The sequence below is a fragment of the Tribolium madens genome, unplaced genomic scaffold (assembly GCF_015345945.1).
Source record: "Tribolium madens isolate multiple individuals breed KSU strain unplaced genomic scaffold, Tmad_KSU_1.1 Scaffold_3;HRSCAF=73;Tcas5.2_LG2, whole genome shotgun sequence".
Lineage (NCBI taxonomy): Eukaryota > Metazoa > Arthropoda > Insecta > Coleoptera > Tenebrionidae > Tribolium > Tribolium madens.
In genome coordinates, this window is record NW_025401006.1 from 4141806 (window position 1) to 4160682 (window position 18877).

The 18877-nt window shown below is 32.8% G+C and overlaps 2 protein-coding genes across 4 annotated transcripts in view; one reads left to right on the top strand and one right to left on the bottom strand.

Moving 5' to 3' along the window:
• Window positions 1–9364, top strand: LOC123007039 (moesin/ezrin/radixin homolog 1). Of its 2 annotated transcripts, XM_044402053.1 has the most exons (6): window positions 1–156; window positions 550–590; window positions 4015–4194; window positions 6106–6380; window positions 7219–8290; window positions 8336–9364. In XM_044402053.1, the coding sequence occupies exons 2-6, from the start codon at window positions 579–581 to the stop codon at window positions 8498–8500; spliced, it is 1704 nt and encodes a 567-aa protein (XP_044257988.1). In that variant the 5' UTR covers window positions 1–156; window positions 550–578; the 3' UTR covers window positions 8501–9364. The 2 variants fall into 2 exon arrangements, with proteins under 2 accessions (XP_044257988.1, XP_044257987.1); XM_044402052.1 differs by lacking the exons at window positions 1–156; window positions 550–590 and adding an exon at window positions 2602–2762.
• A 511-nt stretch (window positions 9365–9875) lies between these two features.
• The window catches only part of LOC123007078 (dopamine receptor 2), a 51155-nt gene continuing 42153 nt past the window's right edge, over window positions 9876–18877 (bottom strand). The window contains exons 3-4 of one of the 2 annotated variants that reach the window (XM_044402108.1): window positions 14970–15054; window positions 9876–10677 (exon numbers count right to left, since the gene is read on the bottom strand). In XM_044402108.1, the coding sequence (XP_044258043.1) occupies window positions 10594–10677; window positions 14970–15054 (169 nt within the window). In that variant the 3' untranslated portion in view covers window positions 9876–10593. Of the gene's footprint in view, window positions 10678–14389; window positions 14559–14969; window positions 15055–18877 lie in introns of those variants that run through there. The other variant, XM_044402109.1, reaches the window with a different exon arrangement.

Below are 18877 nucleotides of genomic sequence, written 5' to 3' on the forward strand. Positions count from 1 at the left end.
TGAACTAAACGATGCATAATTTCGCTGATTCTTGACAATTTATTTTCCGATAAGTTGTCGTGTCGTGCGTGGAAGGGTGTGTGCCCAGTAAAAACCCGCGTGTGCTACTTAATGTGGTGGCTACAAGAGTATTAATCTTCTAGAGATATTTTCTTAGTAAGTATTTCTCCCTTTGGAGCAAGTGTCACGTTTACAAAGACGCTTCAACATCACAGTTACAAACACAAGTACCGGTACTGCCTGTTCAAAGGCTGACCTGAGTTTTTGCCTTTGGGGGCGATTCCTCCTCAGGAACCATCCCCGTGGTTGGAAGTTCGCGAAAATTATCTGAATTGTGTTGGTAATTTAATTAGGACGTGTGTCGAGTCAGGTGGCGTACCACTCGACCGTGTAAATTATCAACATTTGCATGTTGGCTGCAAGAAAATGGTGCTGTGTGAATTGCACTCTGGAAAAAATGACACCTAATTGACCAATCGGCGGCGCTCACAGCCGACTATTTGTTGCGAATTTCGAGCCCTATTCACACGAGGGTCTTTTCTGTTGCAGGTTTTTTGGTTCGAGACAAGACTGCCAACATGCCGAAATCGGTAAGTAGAAGAGGTAATTCCGTGTTGACGCACTGCACTGTGAAACACCTGTTGATTGGGTGTATGGTGGTGAAAGTTACATTTCACTGTCAATAACTTTTAAATATAATGTCGGGTAATTTGGAAAATTAGTGCCTTCAATGACTATTTTTTTTACAATGGAAATGTTTAAAAGGAATTAAACTACATCATTGATGGTTAAGTTGCAATGAGCTATTTTTGGTTTTAGGGTCACATAAAAACATGGTATTAACCACTACAATGGTTCAGCGGCCATTTTGCTAATTTTAGTGTACTTTACTCCAACTAAATATTTCCTATTATCACATACCTTGATAAGTAACGCTTGAATTAAGGCGAAATTGTAAAAGAAACAATGAGTATTGTTTATCTAAACTATTTCCCATTATCTTGATTTATTTCTATTACTAAAGAATCCATAAATTTTGTAGTTAAGTAAAAAAAGTGTACCGACTTAAAAGCAATGAAATATTTTACTCGTATTGTTCTGCATAGTAATTAGTGTTTTTCTGATAATATGTATCACATTTTGCTGTCTTTACATGATAACTCAATTAGTCAGGTCTTGAACTACTACCACTTTTTTTAGTTGGACGATTTAGGAACCACTTGACGTAGTTATTAGCTTACTCAATCTAAATGTAAAAAATGCCGTAATGAATATTACAACATTAAAATGAGTAACATTTTAAAATATCATCTTATCTACAATATTATACATACAAGGCGCTCGTAAAGTGGCTGGCGCACCAACTCAAAGAAAAAATAGATAGATAGAAAAGTGGTAGGGAAACACGTTAAAGTCTGCTTTATTTAATAAACAATTGTCATTGTCAAAATTTATTGAGACTATGTTGTACGGTGGTTTAGGGTGCTAAACCTGCAATGTATGTGAGGTCATCTTTAGATCATAATCTTTAATTAAAAAAATTACCATGGTGGGTTGCCATTTAAAAAAAAATTCCAGAACTCGAAAACTAAAAGAAATTTCGAAAAATGTTATTCTTGATAAATGGTCACATTTTAATTGTACTTTACGCTACACTAATTATTTTATTCGTAAAGTGCGTAGTTTACGAAAAAAACGCTTAGTTCCAAACTTTTTATTCAGGTATACAGTTTAGTGATGTTGGGTTAAGTCCTATCAGTTGGCAGTTAAAAGACACGATTAAAAATACTGCTAGATCCTGGAAGTAGATGTAAAAACAATTATCTGTCATTGATATATGAAACAATTTACTTGAAGTATGAAAACTTGAGAAAATAATAAGTTTATAACTTCAGATTTTGTAAAATATGACCTCAACATATTTTTCTTATAATCTGCATATGCTTCTCAACAACGGACCACTGAGTTCATGTGCCACTTTTTGAGCCCCCCTGTATTTGCCAACAATTACTCATCATAGTAGGCAGTACCAAACAAATGAAATGTCCACAGTCTACTTGATTTATTCCAATTCAAGGGCATCAAGATAGTGGGTTGACCTGTTTAATTACTAATAAGGTTTTGTTTTGTTTTTGTTTTTATTGTTATTTCGTCATCTTCTTGTCTGTTACTCTTGTAGGAAACGTCAGTTCCGTCATTTTCACATGAAAAACAATAATTCACACACCAATTGTCTAAGACAGTCATTTGTTCCGACCTCGTCATCTTCTCCACTCACCTAAGAAAGTTTGAATTTTGTAACGACCGAAGATTAAAATTTAAAGTGTCACTTAATTCAATAAAGAGCTATTAATTGCTCTAAATGTCATCGAGATCAGATTATTTTGATTCATTATTCACACTCTACTTTTCCCGAAATGACAAATAATCACTTTGTGTGTTGTAGTTATTGTTTACAGACATCTTGAAACTTAAAATAAAAATGATGATATAACAGGTGCTGTGGAGCAGATGCCCCCCTATGTGGCTTTGCTCATGCCCACACTTGATTCATGAATTCGAATATTACTATTGGTGCTTTCATTCAATCGACGGTTTGCCTTATTCCCTAGACCTCAACGGTCTCGGCTGTGTGTTCAAGTAATTCTACCGGTTTTAGTGGAGTGAAGTTTACCCTATTGGAACCAAGTCCGTTGCAGTGAAACAGTGTATAGATTTTAATTTTTCGGACAATTTTCTTCAAAATGGTGTCCAGCAAATTGGTAATACAATTATTTTTAATAATTTGTAGAGTCACGGTTAAAATAAACGGTTACGAACTTATGCAATGCTTAATTATATTTTTTTATTATTGAATGACTCACACTATAAACAAGATAACAAGAAATTTAATTATTAATTAACTAATCTTCCCATTTTTAACTTGTGATTAAATTTGAATAATTATTCGATTTGGTACCACTGTAATTGTCAAAGTGAAACTTGGGTGCAAAAATGTACAACTCGTCATACATAATTAACTAAAATGTAAATTCTGCTCTTGTTTCGTTGAATTTTCATGTGACAAAAACAAGGCTAGGTTTTAACCATCTCATTTATAAAAAATTGGCCATGACTACCACCCTGTATATCGTCATAGCCAACTATGTGATTTGGTACTTTTTAGAAGCCTGGTAACACTAATCGTAATTTTTATTATAATTGATTGCTCACGTTTAGTTTAGCCTTGGCGGCGATAACTGTTACGTTACAGGGTGCTACACTGAAAAAAAAAATCGAAAATGTTTGTATATTTTTTAACCAAATTGTGTAAATTATGAATAAATATTTACAAATTTATTGGTATGATTTTGCTGATTCTTGGTCGGTTTAAATTTAGACGTAACGACTATAAGTGGATGTGAAAAATTGTATATTTTAGCAATTATAGTCGTTGATAACGTATTATCGAATCGAAATTGTTTGAAGTTTGACGGAGGTGTGCGAAAAAACACCTTCATGTCGTAATGGGATTTTGTGTTACAATGATGTTAGTAATAGTTACAAATTGGAATAAAAAATTTATGTTGCCTTGTAATTATTTGCATATCGATTTGAAGGTTGAACGTTATTATTTTTTCAAACAATTGAGGAATAATCGCATTATTTCGATACTTACGTCTTAATGGAAGATGAGTCTGAACTTGACTGATATTCTACTATAGAAAAAGACACACAATAAATATTTTGTCACGTGATTTATTGTCAAATTATGTAATTTTGTATATAGCTAAAACTCTTATCTTGTCGTTTATATTTTTAATAACCTTTGTTTATTTTTAATCTAATTACAATATTTTTATTAAGCAAACTTGATAACTTTCCAAGACGATACCAAAGCTACACAGTGTTGTGAGTGCGATGAAATTTTTTAACACGGACAAAATGTACATTTTAAAACGGCGTTATTGTCCTGATACAAAAGTAAATTAATTGGAGGTGTATACAGGGTGTATAGTTATATTTTGGTTTCAGATGAATGTAAGGGTGACCACCATGGATGCGGAACTCGAGTTCGCAATCCAACAAACAACATCTGGAAAACAACTCTTCGATCAAGTTGTTAAAACAATCGGATTGAGGGAAGTTTGGTTTTTTGGACTACAGTACACCGATTCTAAGGGTGATCTAACTTGGATTAAACTGTACAAAAAGGTAAAAATGATTTTTGAACCGATTTAGATATTATCCAAATAGATTTTGTGTTTATTTATTTCATTACGTAAAATTGATAGAACATAAGTGTTATTGATTTAGATAGTTCAGGTTGATTGTATTTATTGTATTTTTAATACGACCCAAATGATAAAGTTTTCTATGTCGAGGATGTGTGAAACAACCGCCATTTGGTTGTGGTCGTAGTTATTACGTCATTGTTAGCAAGAGATGAGTGACTCATAACCGACCATATTAAAAATCAAGTGATAAATCCATTCGGCGAATTGAATTTTGCGTTTTTAACGACATTGAGAGTGCATTAGTTATTTTTAAATTGATTATGTCAGAGACGAATTTTGCCACCTGTTGTGGGCGGGAGCCCGGCCTTAAAGGTCACGAGTCGTACTGCATTTATTTTTTTTTTTTCAAATTTTTAAAAATACCTTAGAAACGACATCATCACAGTGAATCATTAATTTTATAATCGGTAACCACTTAGTAATTTGTTTGTTTTTTAACACCAAGTAGTAATTTTTATAATTGTTTAAAATTTCGTGGTAAAAACAAATTTTTTGACCGATTTTTCGTGTCAATGTCGACAATACCATCATTCTTATAAAACATGTATAGGTCATGGCGAGTTAAATAATGCACTACTTGTCTTAGCCATAATAGATGAAGGACGTTTGATAACGCATAAATAAAATATTTTTCCATGTAGTAGCCCCCAAACCTTCTTTGTTGGTATTTTTAGACCCCTTCAGAAATAGATTGAAGAAAATTGTTTTTCATCATATTTGTTTCATTTTAATGCAGCCGGACTCAATCATACAAAGAAGTTTCAAATGTTTTAAACAAATAAAAAGCTTTCAGTCGCGTTCTTTGTTTTTAAATATAGAAGACGAAGAGGATAATGAATTGGTAAGTACGAAATTTGCCCCAAAATAATTTCGAGTACCTTCTAAATTTAGTTCCGGATGTTGTTGAAACATCACAAAAATCTAAAATTAATTCGCGATATTTTTTGGCTACAAATGCACACATTTAATGCAATTGACGTCACAAAGCGGAAGACTGATAATCGTGAAACAAATCCGAATCGATTTTTGTTTTTTAATGGAACATTACTATAGACAAAACTTCAATCATTAATGACCGGATATGATGGGGGGGAAAAACGGAAATACAAAAGTTTTGTCCTTGTCTGGTAACGGAAAAGCACATCATGATTCGTTCGGTCAAAATTTTGAGTTTCTATTTATGTACTCATTTACCATCTCGCTTTCTCGACGATTAGAAAAATCATTTTGCATAAAATCAGGCCGTTTAAATTTTCTAAAGACAAAAAGGTGCGACTTGGAATGTCAAGTGAATGTTGATAACTCAGTGTAACAATCGACTTGATGCATATTTTCTTCTAACAAATTTATGAATGAGATTATTAAAACGAGTCGTTTTTCTAAATATCGGAAATCGATTCAGCTCGGATTTTACTTTTACAAGGCCATTGAAAGTCATCTCTGTGTATAAGTACATTCACTGTAACAGAATTCTTGAGTAGGTCAATAGCTCGGATGACAAGAAATTCCCTACAGGTCGGATCTCGAAACTGGGATTTTAATTATGATAATTGGGTAATTGTTTAATAAAAATGATATTTAATGGCGTGTCTAGGCTGTAAGAAGCCACGTGATTAAATACCGTACATTGCATAAGAAAATACTTCAAATTGGAATTATACATTGCTACGTTGGCAAATTTACAAGGTAATAGTCGGCAAGGTTAGCCGAGAAACAACGATGCACAACAAATTATAGTATCTTTATTCTTACGTAACGTCTATAAAATATCAGAAATTCTTTTTTACGCTGTTATTTCCTGTCATTAACTCATTTACATATTTTCCAGGTGATGAGTCAAGATGTGAAGAAAGAAAATCCACTCCAATTCAAGTTCCGTGCCAAATTTTATCCTGAAGATGTCGCCGAAGAATTAATTCAAGATATCACTTTACGTTTATTTTATTTACAAGTCAAAAACTCTATCCTATCTGATGAGATTTATTGTCCTCCTGAAACGTCCGTCCTTTTAGCTTCCTATGCCGTTCAGGCTCGATATGGTGATTATTGTAAGGCCGTTCATACGTCCGGATTTCTCTCAAACGACAGACTTTTACCACAAAGGTGATTATTTTACAGAGACAGAGTTGTGTGACAAAGTTTATTTATTAGCGCAAACACACTCAAGGAGCTTGTAAAACTTATCTACTTTACACACACTGATAAAATAATAACACAATTTAACAGGAATGCGCCTAAAAAAACATTTTTCTTCCATCTTTATGTCCTTTTAATATACAACGTGTTTAAAAAGTTCAGAAAGAGATGTTTTAAAATTGGTAAATTTATTAAATCTTGTCATAAAATATAATTTGAATTTTTAATAACAATAGGAGCCAAATTGATCTTTGGAAACAGCATTTTTTTCTGTGTTCAAGAGAGAATAGCACATTTATATCTTATCTTTCAGTAAAATTGATTAGTTACTAGTTATAATGTAGATTATGACTAAGATAAAAAATAATACAGAAAATATCTCTTAATGAAACTATTAAAACATGAAAAATTTGCTTTCTAGTTCCTGATATTCTGTTGAATTCAGAAAATAATAATTGCAAATTGTTTTACAAAGTTTGAAATACCAACTTTTAAATATCTAATTGTTGCAGAACTTTTGGAACTCTTTTGTAAACATTTTTTTGTTAACAGAATGGTTTCTACGAGCCATAGTAGGTATGGTTTGTGTGTAAATCTAGTTTTGTGATGGATTTATTTGTATATTTAGTCACAAATCTAACCTACTTTAATGTCTTAAAACCAGGAATGAAATTGTAAATATTGCACGAATTCATAATGTTGTTTGTTTAATTCAAGTTTATTTACTCGAGGTGTGTCATAATCACGACTAAACCAATTGTCCAGAAACATTTCTTGTAAAACATGTTAAACCAATGATTTTCAGAGTCATGGACCAACACAAGATGTCGAAAGAGGAGTGGGAGCAGAGCATTATGACCTGGTGGAAGGAGCATCGTGGGATGTTGCGCGAAGACACCATGATGGAATACTTGAAAATAGCCCAAGATTTGGAAATGTACGGTGTGAACTACTTCGAAATTCGCAACAAAAAAGGCACTGAACTCTACTTGGGCGTGGACGCTTTGGGACTCAACATTTATGAAAAAGACGACCGATTAACTCCCAAAATCGGTTTTCCCTGGTCGGAAATCCGCAATATTTCGTTCAACGATCGCAAATTTATCATAAAACCCATCGATAAGAAAGCTCCCGATTTCGTATTTTTCGCGCCTCGTGTTCGAATAAACAAACGGATTTTATCTCTGTGCATGGGTAATCACGAGTTGTATATGCGACGTCGAAAACCTGACACTATAGACGTGCAACAAATGAAAGCCCAAGCTCGTGAAGAAAAACTAGCCAAACAACAACAAAGGGAAAAACTCCAATTGGAAATCGCGGCAAGAGAACGCGCCGAAAAGAAACAACAAGAGTATGAAGATAGGATTAAAGCGATGCAAGAGGAGATGGAACGAAGCCAAGCTAATCTTCTTGAAGCACAAGAGATGATCCGACGTCTCGAAGAGCAATTGAAGCAGTTGCAAGCGGCTAAGGAGGAATTGGAAAAGAGACAAAACGAGTTGCAAGCGATGATGGAGCGTTTGGAGGAAAGTAAGAATATGGAAGCTGCTGAACGTCAAAAGTTGGAGGAGGAGATTCAGGCTAAACAATTGGAGGTGCAGAGGATTCAAGATGAGGTGACGGCGAAGGATAATGAGACTAAGCGTCTTCAAGAAGAGGTTGAGAATGCACGTCGCAAAGAAGAGGAGTTGAAGGCACAACAAATGGCCAATGCAACCAAAGGCCATCTCGAAGAGAATAATCACGATGAGGATGATGAAATGGTCAATGGGGACGTGAGTAAGGATTTGACCACCGATGAGAACATTGTAGATCCTGTGGAGGACAGACGCACCCTTGCTGAGCGCAATGAGCGTCTCCATGATCAACTTTTGGTGAGTTCTACTTGAAATCAAGTCGGAAATTAATTTTTCTTTTAGGCTTTGAAGAAAGATCTTGCCCAATCGCGGGATGAGACGAAGGAAACTGCCATGGACAAGATCCATCGAGAGAATGTACGTCAAGGCAGAGATAAATATAAAACTCTGCGTGAAATACGTAAAGGTAACACTAAACGTCGCGTGGACCAATTCGAAAATATGTAAATCACAATCAAATCAAAATTCCATATTAAAACTTTCAATGCTCAATACGAGAGATCATGTTAAATTTAAGTTTTGGTTTACTTACCTCTAAGTATGATTTTTTTCCAATGTAAGATAAAAGTGCTCATTTAAGTGGCCTTAAAGTTTTTCAAATCTTAGTTACATTTTCATTCTTGTTTTGTTGAAAATTATTTTTGTTAGAATTGTGATATGATATGAGAGGAGAAAAAAAACAGATCTGTTAATTCACTTTCTTTTACATTTAAATAGCTTAAACGCATTCCACGTAATGGTAGTTTTCCTTCTAATTTTAGTGCCATTTGGTTAACGGGCTATACAAAAATAATACTTTTTTAAATTCGAATTGATTCTAATATCAACAGCAAAAATACACTTTTCTTGGCCTGGTGCTTCCTTTATTGTGTAAATAAAAGTTACAATTCGTTTTTTCTACTTACTGTATTTTTATCGTGGTTAAAAAGAAAGTTTTTACAATATTTTTTCTACAATACTTAATCTTTTACTTGTTACATATCGTAACGTAATGTACATAACATTTATTTTTTAAAGACCATGATGCCTTTTAGGTAGGTTTGGATGATATTTACACTGTAGTATGTCAGATGGGTGAGGAAAAACCGTTCTTCAAATGGTTTTTAGGAAAGAAATTAACTAATCCTTATTTAAAGTAAACTGCAGATATCAAAAATCTGTTCTATTATACATTTATATAATATATATTTATCTTGCGATCACTTGTATATTGTACATCCTAAAACTACGTCGCTAGTTTTTAACATTTGTATTCTTCGTAGTTTATGAGTTATGTACTATTAGTATAATTAATAAATATTATTTGGAAAACAAGTTTTTCATTTACTCTTTTACAAACCTGGAATTGTGAGTCTTCGAAAATAAAACTCTAATTTATCATCATATTTTAATAAAAACAAACAACATTTATAAAATTTAAATAACATCACTTATACACCAACACAATAGAATCGGATACATTATATTTTAATGAGATTTTATAGTAGATACATAGTAATTGACTAGGACCATTTTAATTGTATTATTTCTTAGTAAACTTAAGTACACAATAAAATTTTCAATGACAACAACAAAAGTCAACAATTATAATACCGTATTGCTCAAACGTTTTTCTACATTTTTTTGATTTGAATTATACGGTGCTATCTATAATAAAATTATTAGATGATATACATTTTATATTTGTGATTATAAAAATACATAAGTCCTAAAATTAGATAAATTTGCTTTTAGAAATACTGAGCTATGTTTTACTAATTACTAAATTAAAGTATATCACAGTTGAAGAAAACTAATTTAAAATTGTACACTTTTTGACGGTAACAGTATTGGAAAGATTTTTCAATACTTTTCCGTTACTAAACTCCAAAAGATTGTTAGTCGCACATAAATGCAATTCTCAATGGATCTAAGTGCGCCTTATTTCTCTATTTTTATATTTAGTGGAAATGAAAACTATCTAACAAATATACATATCTTTTTGTTACAAAAGATTCTATGGGCCAACTATGAGCTATCATGCTTTTATTAACTAAATTAATATTCTAAGCATTTTCATTAAAATAACAGTTTTAAAATCGTATTAAAAAATAATTTATTGTCAGTTTATTAACGCAATAAACCGAATTTATTGTGTTCATTAAAAATGATTTATTAGTATTTCGGCCACTATTTCCATTGCGATTCTACTATTCCGCAAAAGTGGGTGCTTTCTGGACAAAACGGACATTTATACCTAATTTTGTTATTCAACATTTTAAAAATACCTATAAAAGCGCACATTTCCCCTATCTTATTTGTATAACATTGAGTTTTTGTCCGAAGCAATCAGATCCATCGAGATCACCAACAGAATTCCAAAAACGTCACACTTATATTGGAAATGACACAAAAAATGATTGTTTTATTCCGATTTAGCAGCTTTATGCCATCCTGAGTGTGCTAGGGGAAGGTGAGCACGAGTGGATCACTCTATGTGTGGGCGATCCAGGACTTCCAGTCGATAAATTAGGTGTCGGATGTCTCGTCCGGACGTGACGTCACAACGGGTAAAGTTCATGTTGGCCCACTGAAGAGTAAGTCACGCTAGTTGGAGCGCTCTCAACCACATGGGAGTTAAAATACTGAAAGAATACAATCGAGTCAATGGCGAATAGGCCCCTGACACTTTTTTTTTGATGAATGGGTGTCAGTGACCACATAAATACAATATGGGTGTGCTGAATCGTAAGGAATAGATAGACACATAGTTGCAAGCCTAGTTGTTCGGATTGTTGACGGCGAGAGATAAAAGAAAATATATCGCAGACGCCGAAGCCCTATCGGATTACCACATCATCCAGAGCCGCTTTAATACGCCCGAAAATAGAACGGGGATGTTTCGTAATTTATTTACTTATTTGCTGCTCGCTAAAAACAAAATTCGATATCATTGTACGGATTTTCATGACGAGGCTCTGAAGCAATTAAGGGTCTACATTGCAAACTTCTGGGTTTCACCGATAAACAAACATCCCATTATTTTTTATCCGATAAAATAACATTTTAATTCCACACCACTCAAATCTCGCGAAAACTTTACGGAACAATTAGGCTTGCTTTGGAATTTAAGTATCCAGAAACTAAAAGTCGTTCAAAAAACTGAATGTTAGGACCCAAACTCGATCCGGATTATAGGTTAGCCCAGCGTTTCCTAAACCAGGAAATATTTTCATAAAAACTAGATTACACTTCAAATTACACGATAACACTACTTTACAAAAAAAATACCCAAAGATAACACTAATTTACACAATTTTTTTATGTTATAATTTCTTATAGATTTTGAGGCACTAAATTAAAAAAAAATCACCACGTCACGTTTAAAAATAAAATAATAAAAAAAAAACTAAATAATTAAAATAATAATAAAAAATGTAAAAATACAAGAATGGCCAAACAACAAAGTAAAAATAAGTTAGGTATTTTATTTTTTTTAAATATTTTTTGGATCGGTTTCCTTTATACCAGTCCGACAGTAATCTCCTAACATATTTTTATCCCAAAAACCTTTGTGCCGATCTTCGAAAACCTTTCAGACCATGCTTCCTAAGGTTTTAGAAAAGAAGTGCAAATGCTAGTTAATGAAATGTATTCCAAGACCCATTTAGACCTATCTGGTGATAATTTTGCAATAATTCAGCAACAGTTTGAATTTCAAATGAATTTTAAATCGGAGGCATTTGTGCAGAAAGTAGGAAAATTATCATTCGTAACAAAAAATTGCGACGTGGTAAAAAATAAATTATTTTTGTTTAAATAAAGGTAAATAAACATAATAATAATTTGATTGGTATATTAAACAAGTTATTATTTGTAAACTGGTGTAATTTCACTAATTTTGTTTTTCTACATTGTTATCAGTCACATACAGGATGTAGCAACTAAAATTTGTGTCCAAGTTTGGAAAAAATGCTCTTAAAATTTTAACAAAAAATTCAAATAGCAAGAGGGGTCGAGTGACACATTATTTTGATATTTTGAGCAGTTATTCGTTTTTTCATAATCACATTTGCATAAAACACTTGCATAGACAATGAAAGCAATTTCAAAATGATGTCACTTATTTAAATTTTTTGAAAGAGTGTCTTTAGACTTTAGAGGGATGCAGAAATACCTTTAAAACAGATAACTTTTGGTCTCACTTTAAGTTAAAATTGACTTATTTCAACATATTTTCGAAACTTGCACGAAATCGGAGATTTTAGGGACCGCAAATTTTAGTTGGGACAGCCTGTATATTCCTGGATCTGTCTTAAAAAGGCCAATCTCCATTTTCATTATTCAAAGATATTAATTTCGCAAGCTTTAAATGCAATATGGCTATAATTAATAAATAATTAATAAATTAATTATGTGTGAATAACTCCAACAGAAGATTGGCCTTTTTTTATCGATAGAAATAAACTCGGGAATTTTAGTGTTCGAGACATCTCAAAAACAATTAAAGTGGAGATTGGTTTTTTATTAAGACTAATTGCTAAACATTTTATTTGTTTTGAAAGAGTGTAAAAAAATTTGTGGACAACAATAAAACAAAGAATGATGAAGAAATTGTTTCCAATTTATTGAAGAATTACAACAAAATGGAGGTCAATAGGTCTCTTCATTTCTTACACTCATACTTGTTTTTTTTTTCTCTTGAAAACAACAACATTGTGAACATTTTCATCACGATGTAAAGTTCGATGAAGGGAGGTAGCAAGGTTTTTGGGGCTACATTAAGAAAAACTGACATAATCAATGTAATCTGTGTTATGTTGTTTTGCTTGGGAAATACATGTGAAATACTGATATAATAATAGTTTAAAAAACTTGACGTTCTAATTTTTTTACATCAATATACAACTTAGGGTAAATTATTCTACCAATAATGGCTTCATCTATGGGTAAATAAGTTTTTGTAAATTGGTTATTGAGATAATTGAAAATAAAGACATGTCTCTCTATTTTCATTAGGTTCTAACTCTCTTTTAGGAAGCAGTTTTTAGATATAAATCAGGATTTTTTTCTATATTGACTTAAGGAATTACCCTCCAAAAATTTCTAGCGATTTTTCAGGACAACTGTTTGTTTTTTACATAATGAGGGCCTCTTAAAATCCTGTAAAAAGTTTGAGAAACGCTGGATATAGCCTTTAGTCGCATTTGAAGTTCTACAAATTGTAACAGTTCTTCAATTTTAGGTCAAAACGGCTTAAATTTTTTGTTTTTTTTATGAGCTTTCCGAAAATCAATTCCAAAATTTTTGACCCGACTTCCTGAATACTTGTGAATATTGTGAAAGTAAATACATTTGTGGATGAATCTCTCTGTGTATTATCTTGAGTGTGTTCCTAACAGGCACATTAAATATATAATCTGGAACTGCATGCGGACTAAATTCTTGTGAACACTATTCACATCAAACTACCAGAATGTAAACACAGAGAACAAAGAGATAGATTTGTGGGGTAATAATGTGGGAGACATCTAACAGTAGACATTTTATTACAATATTTTTCGTGGTCCGAGCTAGAATAAAGTTGCGTCGATGGCCTAAGACAGTAAACAAAACCAGAAACCTGAAATGTTAACTGCATCTTGTTTTTTTAACAATGCGCGTTTTGAAACACGATTATCCAACTCCGTTTTTCATTAAAGAGAAAATTGAATGAAATAATTTCAAGTTTTGTTAGTATCGAAATGCGTTATTAACTCCGTGATGGGAGAAAACTTTCTAATTAAATCACACTTAAAACTTCACTGTGCTCTTTTTAATTGGGTACAAAAAACTAATTCCTTCGCAATTTAATTTGAATACTCTTTAAAAAATGACGCTTCTAGCAAAACAATGAACAAAAAGACGGTGACAATTTTGTGCAAAAGCAAGAATCTGAGAAAACACTTAGTGCGAGACGTTACACATAGCTCGCAGCAGTGGTATTGGACTGGTCGGGAGATTCGCACGAAGAATTCCTGTTTATTATTGATGGAGCTTGCATGAAATTGCCGCTAAAGATCGATCCTTGCCTCAATACTACCAGAAATGAGAAAGTGCTATCTGCACTTATCCAATGAAAAATTTATCGGACGAAATTGAAATCTTGACGGAATTACGGGGTGCAGGAACTACCACCCTGCAATTCAGATTAATCGTTTCGCTCTGTATCGGCCGTCGGAATCTCTCAACCGAATAAAAATATTAGTGTTGCAAAAAACAGCCAGTCCAATACTCCGCTCGAGTTGATTGAAAGTCCACATACCTTGAGCACACGCGCCTCGAGGCCGAAGGAAAGAAGGAGAATTTGGGTGGATGGTCAATGTTATCGCATTTAAAAATAGAAAAGTGACGTCGATCGGGCAAAGGGTAAGTTGGGGGCGATCTCCATGGAAGGCCGAGGCGGGGCTGTGTGCTAAATGTATGTCTGCTCGCAGGAGTTATGGCGGAGAGAGTACGAAGAGTAATAGCGCTGCGATGAAAACCTCTGCAACAATTACAGTCATCATTCAGCGGCCTCGCAGCGTTAAATGATTTTTTAAATTTACATTATTGTGGTTTTAAACTCGATCAATATATTCTACTGAAAAGAGTCGGCATGCAGTTGTTGCAGTTCGAAGGAGACTATCGGCAAAATGCAAACAAGGTGCAGACCTTTACTTACGACGCACAAATCCGTCAATTTTTAAAAATAACTAGCTTATTCCTAAAAATAAAACGAGTTAAATCTGCTCTAAAACGGTTCTTGTAAACGGAAGCCTTAGCTGAAAAAAAGAAAATCAAAAACTAATTATATCATATCACGAGAGAGTGTTAGTTAGTGGCTTACTGAAAGAACTTTTATATTTTTTGAGATTTAAGTCCGGTGGGATTTTGGGGTCTCAAAAGTGTTTTTTACCTGACTTGGTTTACTTCGGAAAGCTGGTTGATATCGGCGCCTTATTTGCCGAGGACAGCACACACACAGAATCCTTAAAAAGGCCCTGAAAAAGATATCATTATTAAACGATTCTAATTTTCTTTCAACGGAAACTATTTATTTATTTGGCAAACAAGTTCGTTGTTTGTTAATTAAAATTTTGAGTTGCACGATATAGAGATGGCTGTTATTTACTTTTTAAAATTAATTACATTAAAGTCTAGTCAATTAACGGCCCAGACTTTGATTGATGGTGGCCGAAAACAGACAAAGCAACTTGAGCGCGTTAGGAATTTCCCGCAGAAAGGTCAGATAACAAACGTGGCCCAATCTTGTAATTGTGTTCCCTGAGAAACCCAGAATTTAATAAATTTATGTTAATATCTTATCGTATGATTTTTTGGTCGGAAGAATACCTGAAATGCTCGAACGCACATTTTCAATATTGAATTTTCAATAAAATCTTTCGAGAATTCCATATGTTATAGACTCCGAGTTTTTTCGTCTAAACATATCAAAAGCATCGGCGCCAACAACAGACGGATGCACCCATTGAAAAATGAAAATAATGTACTCTTGCTTAAGGTAAAAAAGTAATAGTAATAACGTTGCATTTTTTAAAATCACTTTTAATGTCAAAGATGTCTTAAATTTTCTATTTTTCTATTTTTCCCTTTGAGAAAATGGATCAAATTCATCGTTTATGTTATTCTCTTTTGTTTTTCCATTTTTTCAAATTAATTCAAAATTAAACTCTTTAGTGAAAAACTCCTTTAAAAATATTTCTTACTATTTCAAACACTTTAAAACGACAATAGTTATTTTTTGTTGTTGTAGTAAATCTACCGCGTATTCACGAATATTGATGGGGAGACTAAATATGTCATAAGGTTTTTTTATAGCCTAATGTACGCCCAATAGCGCTAAACTGTTTTCTCGAACCGGTTGATCAAAGTTTTACAAAAGAATTAAAGGAATTAATTGTTTCTGAACATTGTGTAATCTTCATCAAAATGAACATATGCAATTGCATATGTTATTTATTGATTTTTTTTTCTTTTGTACTAAGTATACAAAATATTATCTTGCTTTTAAATTTTCTAAATACTCAATACAATAAATTCAGCAAACATAAGGAAGAGTGCTCAAGTTCTGCAAGTTATGCCAATTTCTTGTTTATGCATCCATTCAATATGTGAAAAGTCGGCGCCTATGATCAAATGCGGGAATTTGTGTCACAAAAACGCGACATTCAAATAAGGGTGATTAAGTTAATTAAATGAAGTATAAGGCTGGGATTGGGGGAATAAATTTTTCAAGCGAGATGCAGAAATTGTCCCGTTTATTTAATAGGGTCATAAAATTTGTTAGTAACGTCTAGAAGTGGCCTGGAATAAAATTCTTATCTCCAGCGCAATGTCTCTTCGAGTGATTTCCTAGGTTTTTTTCTTTTAATTTTTCTCGAGACATGCCGCTGAATTAAAGCGAAATTATTACGACTGGATTTGAAGGGAATTTATTACGGATTCGAAAAATGGGATGCAAATTCTTGCCGAGAGGAGGGATTCGTGTATTATGACCGCATTTGCATAAAACATGTGTATTGTGGGCTCACTACTGACTTTATACGTAGTTTATCTTTATTTAGTCGGGTGAAAAGCCCACCAAACCGTTTTTAAAATAAAACACAAAAATTAAGTTTTATCATGAAATATTGAATAATCGCAATCAACAATGCACAAAGTTTAATCCAGGATTACACTTTAAACAGGAACTTTTATAATTAATTTCACAGCAATATAAAGCTCGGACAGACAAAATCAAATACTCGAAAAAATCCTTTCGCGTTGTACATAATTTTTTGTAAATTATTGAAAGTTCACAATTGTCGATTTGAAGCGAGTTTTAAAAATAGATTATTGTATATTGAGTTTGTACGTAATAGCATTTAACAATGCACAGAATTTAATCTAAGCTTTTTCGAATGAATGCTTTTGTCAGCTCTGTCTGACCTGACATTTAATTAACGAGTTAACTTTTGTGAAAATTACTGCAATCCGGTGATTGATATCAGGATTAAACCTTTTTCAATTGTGAGTTTAAGACAGCTTACAATTTGTATTATATTAAGCAACAACATTTAACAATGACCGGAATTTAGCTAACAATTCCCGGAATGCTATTGCTTGAATTGAGTACACATTCCACTCAAAAGCCACAAATGTCTTAAAGGCCTCATTAATAATTATGCGTATCTGTGAGGATCCGGCGTCATATTAAAATAATTTGTGTACGTGATTAAATTTTAATTAGAAGTGGCTAACATTCCTGAGAGTATCACAAAAGTGTGATGCTCATTAGTTCATTACGTAGATGAGGTTCTAATTAAAATTATTCCATTGGTGAAGAGTTACGGAAAGTTTCACGTTTTGTGTGATTTTTTTAAGTAGAGTAACTTAATGCTTGGAACGAGCTTAAAAATAAATGCTTGTTGCGAATATCAGTTTGTAATTAAAGGCCCTATTTTGTGAGAAAAATCGAATGAAAGTCTTTTCAAAGTAAAATTCTTTAAGAACGACTGATTTTAACAATAAATTTTCAATTGGAACGATTTTCCAACTCAGAGACTTATAAAGATATTTAGCAAAGCGGGTACCTTAAAGTGGAAGATAAAAAGCTCAGGAACGACAGCACGTTACAAATCTTTCTATAAATGACCCGAGAAAAATTATTTCGGTGTTACTTTATTCCTTTGCCGTCAATTCTCCGTTTGTTATTACGGTTCGACTTAATAAAAATAATTGGACAAGGATAAGCTCGGGGATAATTGAAAAAATTCGTAAAACAAGTAGGGAGGAATTTGTTCGAAATTGATTCAAATTTTTGCACGAATAGCGAGTAAAAAAATCAGTTCACTCCTTGCGACAACTTATCTTAAATCAAAACTTCTCCCTGTCGGAAAAAGCGAGCTCGTTTGTCTTTTTTACGACGGCATTAATAAAAATTAAGAAGAGAAGGACGGAAGAGACATACTTAAGTGGAGTGATCTCTATGTATAGCAGACAAGTGTTTTGTACGAGAGAGAAGCGTAACTTTCGCATTGTATTTCCTAGAGCCCTTATCACGACTAATCTAATGAAATAAGCCCACCATCGATAGGGGTCTCTTCAGGGTTACGGTGTCAATTTCGTCTCGACATTACTACTCGAAAGCACACCCCATAAAACCGAGGGCGGAAATGCGATGCTGTATAACGCGAAGCTTTCACGATTTTTATTCTCTTTACGGCATTGGGGAGGCGGAAAAACGGGAAATCTGCAAGGGTCCAAGGCTTTACCCCAAAAAATCAAAAAAACAATCAAGTTAAAAAGTTATGTTCCAGCAAGTTGAAAAAATTAGCTATTGACCTTCAATTTTTAAAATTGAGGTTAAAACATTCAAAAAAATATTTTTTAAGTGTACTGCGTGTTTTCAATACAATACAAACATGTTTTTTTATAGAATACCCCATATTTTTGGATGTAGCTTTTAATTTCGATGATTTAAACTAAACTAACAATAATAAGAAACTAAAATGATTATGTTTTGAAAGAAAAAAGTGCAAACTTTAGTGCTAAAACATTTTTTAGTGTATTAGTGTCGAACAAACTTAAATAAACTTAATAAATTTTATTGAAACATTTTTTTTTGTTTTTGCTTCTAACAGATTATTAAATTGTCTATCTAAAAACAGAAAATTTATAAATAAAACGTTATTTAACTTTAACTAGTGCTTTAGTAGTCAAAAAGTGCACATTTGCGCAAGGAATGAAAAAAAAAACATTATTTAGTTATCACATTTATCAGCTTTATAATTTTGTGTTCAATAATTTTAACAATTTTTGAAA